Here is an 11,571-nt window from a genome sequence, read left to right as displayed (position 1 = left end):
TAAGCTCTTCTCTGAATGTTTGGTAAAATTCTCCAGTGAAGCCATCTGGGCAGGGCTTTTTTTTTTGTTGCGAGTTTTTTTTTTTTTTTAATTACCTTTTCAATCTCCTTACTTGTTATGGATCTGTTCAGATTTTCAACTTCTGTTTGTGTTCATTTGAGTAGGTAGTGAGTTTCTAGAAATTTGTCTATTTTCTTTAGATTTTCATATTTGTTGTAGTTTTTGCATATCATTCTGTTATGATCCTTTTTATTTCAATTGGGTCTGTTGTAATGTTGCACATTTCTTTTCTTATTTGGGTTATCTGTGTCCTCTCCTGTTTTTCTTTTGTCAATTTGGCCAGTGGTATTTTTTATTTTTTTGATCCTTTCAAAGAACGAACTTTAAGTTTTGTTGATTCTTTGTATTGATTTTCTATTCTCTGTTTCATTTACTTCTGCTCTGATCTTTATTGTTTCCTTTCTTCTGGTGGCTGTGGGTTTCTTTTGCTGTTCTCTTTCTATTAGTTCAAGTTGTGTAGCTAATGTTTTATGTCCTTTTCTTTTCTTTTAAAGTACAACACTGTCAGTGATAAGATAATATCCATATGCCACTAAGGCCAAAGATGAAGAAATTGAAGATTTTCACCAACTTTGGCAGTCTGAAATTGATCAAACATGCAATCAGGATGCACTGATAATTACTGGTGATTGGAATGCAAAAGTTGGAAAAAAGAAGGATTGGTAGTTGAAAAATATGGCCTTGATGATAGAAATGATGCCAAAGATCACATGACTGAATTTTGCAAGACCAAAAACTTCTTCATTGGAAATACCTTTTTTCACCAACATAAACGGTGACTATACGCATGGACCTCTCCAGATGGAATACACAAGAATGAAATTGACTACATCTGTGGGATGAGGTGATGGAAAAGCTCAGTATCATCAGTCAGAACAAAGCCAGGGGCTGACTGCAGATCAGATAACCAATTACTGATATGCAAGTTCAAGTTGAAACTGAAGAAAATTAGAACAAGTCCATGAGAGCCAAAGTATGACCTTGAGTATCTCCCACCTGAATTTCAAGAATAGATTTGACTCGTCAAACACTAATGAGCAAAGACCAGTGGAGCTGAGGAATGACATAAAGGACATCATACATGAAGAAAGCAAGAGATCATTAAAAAGATAGGAGAGAAACAAAAGACCTAAATGGATGTCAGAAGAGACTCTGAAGCTTACTCTTGAACTCCAAGTAGCTAAAGCAAAAGGAAAAGGTGATGAAGTAAAAGAGCGGAACAGAAGATTTCAAAGGTGGCTCAAGAAGACAACATAAAGTGTTATGATGACATGTGCAAAGACCTGGAGATAGAAAACCAAAAGGGAAGAGCATGCTCCACATTTCTCAAGCTGAAAGAACTGAAGAAAAGTTTCAAGCCTCGAGTTGCAATACTGAAGGGTTCTTCGGGGAAGATATTAAAAGGTGCAGGAAGCATCAAAAGAAGATGGAAGGAATACATACAGTCACTATACCCCCCAAAATTGGTCAACATTCACCCATTTCTGGAGGTAACATGTCATCAGAAACCAATGGTACTGAAGGAAGAAGCCCACATTCCAGAGAATGGGAATTTCAGGACACTTAATTACTCATGAGGAATCTGTACGTGGATCAAGAAGCAGTCGTTTGAACAGAACAAGGTGCTACTGCATGGTTTAAAGTCAGGAAGGGTGTGCATCCTGGTTGTAGCCTTTCACAGGACCTGTTCAATCCGTATGCTGAGAAAATAACTAGGGAAGCTGGACTATATGAAGAAGAATGGGGCATCAGGAGTGGAGGCAGACTCATTAACAACCTGGGTTATACAGGTGATGCAACCTTGCTTGCTGAAAATAAAGAGGACTTGACTTGAAGCACTTACTGGTGAAGATCAAAGACCACAGCCTTCAGCTAGAAAAGAATGTGTATTTTGCAGCTGTTGGGTGGAGGTTGAGTTGGTAGATTGTGGCCATTAGCTCTTCTGCATCTTTGCTGACTTTCTGGATGTTCTGTCCTTCACCAAGCAAGAGTGGTGTGTTGAAATCTCCTACTATTATTGTTGAACTCTCAGTTTCTCTTTTCAGTGTTGTTAGAGTTTGTTTCATGTATTTTGGAGCTGTGTCTTTGGGTGTGTAGATATTTATTATGGTTATGTCTTCGTGGTGGATTCTCCCTTTAATCATTAGATAATTCACTCCTTTGTGTTTTATGGTGGATTTTGTTTTAAAGACTCTTTTATCTGAGATTAGTATTGCTACTCCTGATCTTTTTCAGTAGCTGTTTGCGTGATATATTTTTTTCTATCCTTTGATTCTTAATATATTTGTCTTTGTTTCTAATGTGTGTCTCTTGTAGACAGCGTATTCATGGGTCCTATTTTTTTTATCCATTCTGTCACTCTCTGTCTCTTTATGGGTGCATTTAAGCCATTTACATTCAGGGTGATTATTGATAGGTGTGAATTTATTGCTGTCATTTTGGAGTGGTTTTTTTTTTTTTTTTGGTCGTGCTCACATTTTCTTTGTACCTCTTACCTTCCTGTGTTGAATTCCTTTTTTTTTTTTTTCTGGCTTTTTTTTTTGTTTTTTTCATTTTCGTAGATTTTGTGTTTATTGAGTCTTTATGTTTTTCTTCTTTCTTTTGATGAGTAGATTTTTAACTTTCTTTGTGGTTACCTAGAAATTTACCTCTATCTTCCTAAGTTTATGTCAGTCTTTTATTACTAGATAATGCCTTGACTTCCTCTACATTTGAAAGTTCTATACTTACACCATTTATTCCCTTTTTAATTGCTAAAAAATCTAAAAAAACAAACACACACACAAAGAACAAGGCAAACAAACCAAAAAATCATAGCCTGTCAAGAAGGGGAGGGGATGGCACACGGTGCTAGAGAAGCAAAAAAAAAAAAAAAAAAAAAAAAAGCCAAATAATAATAATAATAAACAAACTAAATTCAAACCCAAACCAACCAATTAAATGAACAAAAAAAATGGGGCCTGAGGGGCCTGCTGATGGGGAGGGGTAGACCCTGGCGGCTGTGAGCTAATATCTCTCAGGCTGAGCAGCCCTGGCCTGTTGGCAAGCAGTGGGAACAGTGTTGATGGGAGGGCGGGGGATGGAAAAGCATGTATCCTTGGTTAGCGGGTGCTCTGTCTCCTGCTGGGAGCTCCACGAAGTTGCCTTCCTGTACTCCCTGTCTGAGTTCTTTGGAGGCTGTAGCCCAAGAAGGTGAATCCACCCACGTTAGCTGGTATAGAACTTCCACTCTCTAGCTCTCCCTGTTCCATGTTCTCTTTAAGTTTCTCATCCCATTCAGTGTTTGATCGAGTTCTTTATTCCTTCATTTGGTACTTAGGCTTCCAGGGTTGATGCTTCTATCCATTTAACTTAGTTTTTTTGAGTCTTTGCTGCAGAGAGACAGCACGGTGCTTCAGTCTACAGCACCCATGTTGGCTCTGCCTCTCTTGTTTGATTTTTTGACTGTTGCTTCTATGGACATTGATTGTGTAACCAAGTAAAATGAAGTCCTTGAAAACTTCAGTATTTTCTCCATTTATCATGATGTTGTTCACTAGTCCACCTGGGAGGATTTTTTTTTAAATTTATTTTGAGATTTAATCTATATTGAAGGCTATACTTCTTGATCTTCATCAGTAAGTGGTTTAAGTCCTCTTCATTTCTAGCAAGCAAGATTGTATCATCTCCATATTGTAAGTTGTTAATGAGTCTTCTTCCAGCCCTGATGCCGTGCTCTTCTTCATACAATCCAACTTCTTGGATTATCTGATCATCATATAGGCTGAATTAGTATGGTGAAAACTTACAACCCTGACACACACCTTTCCTGACTTTAAAACACACAGGATGCCTTTGTTCTGTTCTAATGACTGCCTCTTGGTCTATGCACAGGTTCCTCATGAGCACAATTAAGAGTTCTGGAATTCACATTCTTTGCCATGTAACCCATAATTTGTTGTTGATCCACAGAGTTGGATCCCTTTGCATAGTCAATAAAACACAGGTAAACATCTTTCTGATCATCTCTGATTTTAGCTATGATCCATCTGACATCAGCAATGATATCCCTCATTCCATGTCATCTTATGAATGCAGCCTGAGTTTCTGGCAGCTCCCTATCAGTGTAGTGCCGGAAACACATTTAATGATTTTCAGCATAACTTTACTTGTGCGTGATATGAATGACATTGTTTGACAATTTCTGCATCCTGTTGGATCACTTTTCTTTGGAATGGGCACAAATATTGATCTCTTCCAGCCAGTTTGCCAGGCGGCTGTCCTTCATATTTCTTGGCAAAGACGAGTGAGCACTTCCAGCACTCCATCCGTTGGTTGAAATATCTCAACTGATATTTCATCAGTTCCTGGGTTTTGTTTTTCATCAATGCCTTCAGTGCAGCTTGGACTTCTTCCTTCAAGAACATCTGTTCTGTATCATATGCTACCTCCTGAAATGATTGAACTTTGACCGATCCTATTTAGTACAGTGACTCTGTATATTTCCATCTTCTTTTGATGACGCTTGCATCATTCAATATTTTCTCCATAGAATCTTTCAGTACTGCAACTTATGACATTAATTTTTTTCTTCATTTCTTTCAGCTTGAGAAATGCCAAGCCTCTTCTTCCCTTTTGGTTTTCTAACTCCAGGTCTTTGAATAAAAAAAATACTTTGTGTTCTCAAGATGCCTTTTGAAATCTTCCCATGTAGTTTCCAGGTTTTTGTCTCAAAGAAAAAACAAAACTTGAAGACCACATGACAAGGCCTTCATTCTCTTTAGTGTCTTGGGGCCATGCATCAAAAACTTCCTGTACAAATGTGAGAGAAGATAGAAAGGTGGGATTGAGGGAGGTAGAAGTGTTACTTCACTTTGTGTTTTGGGAACATTGAGTGTTATTTACCTTTTCTAAGTGTCCTACATAGTTTTCTCAACTCTTCCTTTTTTTCTCCTTGTCTCTGACCTTCTTCATATGTTCATTTTCTGTTCTCCATCTCCCTCTCCTACTCTTACGTCATTAAACACAATCTGCTAGAGCCAAGGGAGATAAAGAAGCTAGATGTGTAGTTTCTTCTTCCCTATTCTAAGTCTTGGTAAGGTTTTCTGAATATGACCCACTCCATGATTCCCACTGAAAACTAACAACTTGCTTCGAAATGAGAAAAAAGAGAGATGGGACTCCCTCTACTGCAGAAAGTCTGATTCATAGCTGCTGGATGTTTGCTGCTTCCTGGTGTCTTTCCCAGACAAATCTGAGAAGTGTTCCTATGCTGTGATGACAAAATTGTTTCACAGATAACAAGGTTGGAAATGACCTCTCTATTAGCCCCATGATTCTTCCTTGGGAATAAAGAGACAATCAGAAAGGAAGGTTCCTTGATTTCAAAATGTCTCAAAAGATTATCATCCTGAAGGGACATCTTGGAGATAAAGCAAGGGACCAATTAAGGAGGTTGATCACCCTTGTATCACTCAGGAGGGTGGTTATTTACAACCCACATGGTTTTAATTGCCCCTTCTTTGTTGTGCAGTGTGCTTTCAACTCCTTTTTTAAATGTGATGGGGGAAAGTTCTTAAGCATTTAAAGCCATCTTCTTCCATAGCTGGATCATTTCTGAGGGAGGAGGCTAATAGGCTTTGTGTTCATCTCAGAGTACAGGTGAACTAGGAAGCTCTCAGAGCCTAAAAGTTGAAATTTCTGCTCACCGTTTCTGAATATCTGGGTACACCACAAAGAAAAAGGAGTTGGATCACAGGAGAGGAACACTTTTCAGAACTCTTAGGTGAGTCACCTAAGGAATGTCGAGGGCCTAGGATACAGGCAGAATTCAGAGATTTACAAGTAACTCAGTGTCATTGTCTTGAAATCATAGGAGACCATCGTCCATGATGGCACTTCTAGAAAATCAAACCTGTAGAAGGATAGTATAAAACATAAGCTGTGTCAATACAGTCTAGCATAAAGTGGGGGCTGGAAAAACTGAATAATTTCCTTAGTGTTTGAAATAGGTGGGAAAACATAGACCCAGGAAAAACAGTTGTGGATTTTATTTGAGGGGCTTCTACTGCCCAATATGTTCCTTTTAAACAGCCAAACTTAAGCAATCCACAGGTGACTTTGTGAGGAGTTGGATTCCTGAGTGAGTGGGTCCAACACAACTCTTGGTGAAAGTGTCAATTTCTAGCAGAAGCCGGGGACCATTATTTAAGAGTAAATGTAATTCTTGGTCTTCTAGCAGATAACTTGCTCTCATTTTTCCTAGTAGATGAAGCTCTTCAGATTTTGTTTCCTGACTTACCTACATATTAATCTTTTTCAAAAACGAACCGATCCCCATTAGAGCTGGATATAAAAGGATTGTTGTTAGTTGCTGTCAAGTCAATTCCAACTCATGGTGACCCCACGTATTACACAGTAGAACCGTTGCATAGATTTTGGGGGAGGGGTCTGTAATCTTAATGGAATCAGATCAACAAAACTTTTTCTTCTACAGTACTTCGGGGTGGATTCGAACTGCCAAACTTCAGGTTAGCAGTCAAATGTCAACTCTTTGTGCCACTAAAACCAAAACCAAACCAAACTTACTGCCTGTGAGTTGGTTGCAACTCATAGTGGCCCTGTAGGAAAAAGCAGAATTGCCACATAGGGCTTCCAAGGATCAGCTGCTGGGTTCAAACTGCCAAACTTTTGGTTAGCAGCTGAGCTTTTAACCACTGTATCACCAGGGCTCCTTTAAACCAGCTGCTGTTGAGTCAATTCTGACTCATAGTGACCCCAAGTGTTGCAGAGTAGAACTGCTCCACAGGGTTTTCAAGGCTAGGACCTTTCAAAAGCAGATTGCCTGGTCTTTTTTCCAAGGCGCTTCTGAGTGCATTTGAAACACGAGCCTTTCAGTTAGAAGTAGATCACTTAACCATTTGTGCCACCCAAATATTAGGAAGTACTGCTGCTGAAATGTCTTAAAGAAAAGGAGCATGTCAAAGGCACAACCTTTTCATTTTCTATTTCCATTTTCTTCTGTTTTTATTTGCTAAGAAGCTTCAAATGTAGGTAAGACTGGGAAGGAGGAATATCTTATGCCAAAAATGGTGTGAGAAAGAGCTGAAGAAAGAGCCAAGACAAACTCTATCCCAAGATAAGCTTTATTCAAGACAAAAGAAGAAAGTTTAGCAGTTCCTGATAAATTAGAGGCAAATAAAAAGGGGGTTTGATTAGAAATTATAGAATCTGAGGTGGCAGAAAAAAATGTGATGATTAAAAGATGTCTCTAAGATTAACGCTGGTTTAACTTGGTTCTCTGCATATGATAGGATTTGCTGCAGTAATTTTGTCCTTTAGGCATCTGTGGATACAAGCTTTGTAGTAGCCACCATCTCAAGTCTCAGATTTTCCTGTCATTCAGTTACACCAGCACACATTTTAATAGCTTCTCATTTTTTTCTAGAAGGGACTAAATCTCCTCCAGCTTGACTTATTTCCTTGGCAGTCAGTCAGTGTTATCCCTTGTCTCTATTTACCGGAAAGGTATCTATGTGAAGAGACATAATGATTTTGTTATTGATGCCTCAGATTCCCAATCTCCATGCCCTTTGCCCAAGCATGACGCTCAAGTAATTCTGTGTCACTCTCCCCTGTAGGAAAATTCTCTAACCTGGTAACTATCCGTAGACTTCAGGGTAACTCCAAATCCAATACAACTGTATGCAAAATTGGTAAGTGGTTGCATTTTGCTGAGCAGAGGATCCAGAGTTTCCATCAGATTTTCAAAGAGACACAAAGAAGTAAAAAATCACTGTCTTAGACAATCTAACTCTTAAGATGATGTGAGGAAAGAAAAAGCTTCTCCAGAAAGAAAGGGAGCTTCATGACCCTTCCAACCTTGTCTTATGTCACTTCTCAGGAGCCTTCCTAGAGTCATTAAATTGGTTAAATCACTCCATCTCCAAGCTCGTGCTTTTTAGTGAGTGACTCTTCCCACCATTCTGTTACATTGTGAAAGCAGAAAGGATGTTACAGGATCATCAGTGCTTTTTGATTATAAGTTAATCGAGTTCTGGTTCTCAAAGACATTTTAAATAGTACCTCCTCCTTCCACTTCCCTTGACATATTTTACATATTAACTCCTCCCAAGCATCTAGTTAACAGTAGAGCCATGCCTGGGCAGAGTCTTTCTGTTTCACCGCTATTTTCCTAATTTGGCCTTACTTGAAAGAATCACATATTTGCAACATCTGGCATGAGAAAACATGATATTAAGACATTTTGGGAGATAATGGACTAATGATGGCAATTTACTGCCTTTTTTCCCCAAACCCAATGATAATATATATCCAAGAGAATTTCTCAATTCAAGTTGGTGATTGTGTATGGATGGCACAGAATAACTCAGCACGGATGATTTAAAGTTGTACAATTAGCCAGCTATATGACTGAGAAATAAAGAGTGCTTCTTTTTCTTTTTGAGGAAGAAATAAAGCCATTTCTTCTCTCATCTTCTATTCAGCAGATGGCAGCAAGCAGGCCGATGGAATGGAATGGAAACCACTCCTCTGTGACCACGTTTGTTCTTCTGGGTCTCTCAGATGAAAAAAGGCTGCAAAGCATTCTCTTTCCAATATTTCTAGGGACCTACCTGGTGACTCTCATCTGGAACCTGGGTCTCATCCTCCTCATCAGGATGGACTCCCACCTGCACACACCCATGTACTTTTTTCTAAGTTTTCTCTCACTTATAGACATCTGCTATTCTTCTTCCATCAGCCCAAGGATGCTTTCAGACTTCTTCAAAGATGAAAAAACGATCTCCTTCATTGCCTGTGCCACTCAATATTTTGTTGAGGCCTGGATGGGTCTGACCGAGTGCTGCCTTTTGGCCGCCATGGCCTATGATCGATATGTGGCCATTGGCAGCCCTCTGCAGTACTCGACCACCATGGCCCCTGGCCTCTGTGGGAAGATGGTCGCTGGGGCCTATGTGTGTGGTTTCCTTACTAGTTTATCTCAAACAGTGTCTTGCTTTAATCTCGACTACTGTGGGCCAAATATCATTCAACATTTCTTCTGTGACTTGCCTCAGATTATTCCCTTGTCTTGTTCCAATCCCTTCATCAGTCAAATAATTCTTCTTCTGGAAGCCATTTTTGTTGTGCTTGGTTCTTTGCTTGTTACCCTCTTGTCCTATGGTTTCATTGCAGCTTCCATCCTGAAAATATCCTCAGGCAAAGGCAGTGCCAGGACCTTCAATACCTGTGCCTCCCACCTGGCAACTGTGACCCTCTTCTTTGGAACAGCCCTCTCTGTGTACATGCGTCCCAGTTCTAACCACTCTAGGAAGCAGGACAAGGTGCTATCAGTGTTCTATGTCATCCTTATCCCCATGTTGAACCCTCTGATCTATAGCCTGAGGAACAAGGGGATCAAAGAGGCCCTCAAGAGGGTAATAAAGAGAGCAACACATTAACCTCAGTAAGAGTAATATTTGGATGGACATTATTATCGCTGCCAGAAGGATGGAGGTAAGCATGTGTAGGTCACCATCTGCAGATAAGTGGAATAAATAGGTTTCAAGAAGAAATGAAAACCTGGTTTCCTTGTTTCCTGGTACCATCACGCTTAGGTGCCACCAACATGGGACAGTGACACCAATGCCGAATAGAGTATAAAAAACCTATTTCCATGATTAGAACTTGGGTGGATAAAAGCCTGAGAGGTGACTGCACTTTGAGAAGAGAAATGCTGATAGATATTATCTGCACAGAAGTGACAAAAACCCAAGACATCACACAGCCTGTTCTTTCCTTCACAGGTGTTATTTATTTCCTTTTAATTGCTTAACTTTTGTTTATATTCCAATAAAATAAAATAATAGGCTAAGTTAAATGTGTGACAAATAAAACATTTATAAAGGAACACTTTATAACTCTGGTCCTAGATATATATATAGAGAGAGAGGATTAGTACAGGTTTCTGTCCAAGGAACTTGGTTCCAACCATTTTACCCATCAAGCCTATGGGAGAAATTGAATTGTGAGAAAGATATGGGAGATATGAAAAGTAGGAGGAAGGGGAAATGTTTGGGTTCAGGGGTTGGGAAGTTTCCCAGATGCTATAAAGGAGTTAAATGTCAGCGATTTCTGGGCGTAGTTGGGTCTGGTGCATGCTTCAGTGCAGGACACTGGAGACTGTACGGGGCCTCAGAAATGATGGCTGTCAAGGTGTGTCCAGGGAGTCAGGATGCACACAGTCCTAGAGCTCTGAGCCTTCCTGTGATTCCAGGGCCTTAGGTTTGATGAGGGATTGCAGAGCCATCAGACTCAGGGGTACCAGGGAATTTTCAGAGTCCAACTGGATGAATTTTAGAAATGATTTGTCTTTCAGACTGGAGTTTATGGACCAAGTTTCATGCATATTGCTTTAGCATTTATACAGCACTTTACCCTACACATAGTTCTATTGCACAGATTAGATTTTTTCTATTCCTGCATGAGGTTGGCAGGTGAAAAATTATCCCCATTTTACAGATGGAATGTTTGAGCATATTCAGGCCTTTCTTGCTCTTCCCAGTGTAGGCAATGATCTAGCTCAAATATCACAAAATGTGATTTGTGGAACATAAATGGTTCTAAACCAAAATGTTTTCTCCATTGACTTGCCACTTTGGTAAATTTCATAGTCTTGGTATTATATCTTTAAAACTATCTTAAGAAGCTGTTCATTAATAAAATAATGAACTCATTGCCTCCATCCTCACCTCTTTCCACCTCTTCAGCTGGAACAGATCAAACCTACAGTGGAAACCTGTCTAAAATATTTCTGTAGCATAGTGACTGGCAGGTAGGTGAGATCCCTTCCAAAAAATAATGTAATAGGGGATAATTCTAAATAGATATTTTTAATAAAGATTAGAAATGCAGCATAATATGTGGGAAAGCACTGTAAATCAGAACACCAGAGGGAGTAGCCCTGGTGGCACTATGGTTAAGTGCTTGGTTGCTAACTAAAAGTTGTTGGTTCTAACCCAACGAGTGCTTATTCGGGAGAAAGACTTGGCAATCAGCTCCTGTAAAGATACATCCTAGAAAACCCTATGGGGCAGTTCTCTGTCACATGGGATTGCTATGAGTTGAAAATTGACTCATCAACACCGAACAACAATAACAACAATATTAACAGAGGGTGTATACTGCGCCAAGTGTTTTACCGTGATCCAATTTAATTCTGTCTATGAAGAGCTACTCCATAAAGTTGTTGTTGTTGTTTGCCTTCAAGTCAACTAACTGACTTATGCATAGGAAATTTTACCTTATCTGCCTCACAGGCTGCTGTGATGACTGATTTATGTGAAGTATTTGAAAAAATGTATGTGTCTATCTATCTAAAATGAAAGAGCATTGTAAGCAGGGAAGTGCATGCACACATATAAAATTTATTGCTATTAAGCTGTTATCGAAGGATTGATGTAATGGCTGCAACAACGGCCTCAAACATAGCAACAACCATGAGGACGGTGCAGGGCTTGGCAGTCTTTT

At 39.5% G+C, this 11,571-nt stretch overlaps 1 protein-coding gene across 1 annotated transcript; it reads left to right on the top strand.

The window, feature by feature from the left end:
• The first annotated feature begins 8,549 nt into the window (after positions 1–8,549).
• LOC126080624 (olfactory receptor 5A1-like) lies at positions 8,550–9,503 on the top strand. Its single transcript, XM_049891807.1, has one exon. It carries the CDS (start codon positions 8,550–8,552, stop codon positions 9,501–9,503), a length of 954 nt encoding a protein of 317 aa, XP_049747764.1.
• Positions 9,504–11,571: the final 2,068 nt, after the last annotated feature.

This window comes from Elephas maximus, chromosome 7 (assembly GCF_024166365.1).
Source record: "Elephas maximus indicus isolate mEleMax1 chromosome 7, mEleMax1 primary haplotype, whole genome shotgun sequence".
NCBI lineage: Eukaryota > Metazoa > Chordata > Mammalia > Proboscidea > Elephantidae > Elephas > Elephas maximus.
The sequence above is the reverse complement of the archived record's forward strand: the minus strand, read 5'-3'. Positions and strand labels throughout refer to the sequence as shown.

Coding starts and splice junctions, on each gene's coding strand:
- LOC126080624 (XM_049891807.1), top strand. CDS start 8,550: ATGGCAGCAAGCAGGCCGATGGAATGGAATGGAAACCACTCCTCTGTG.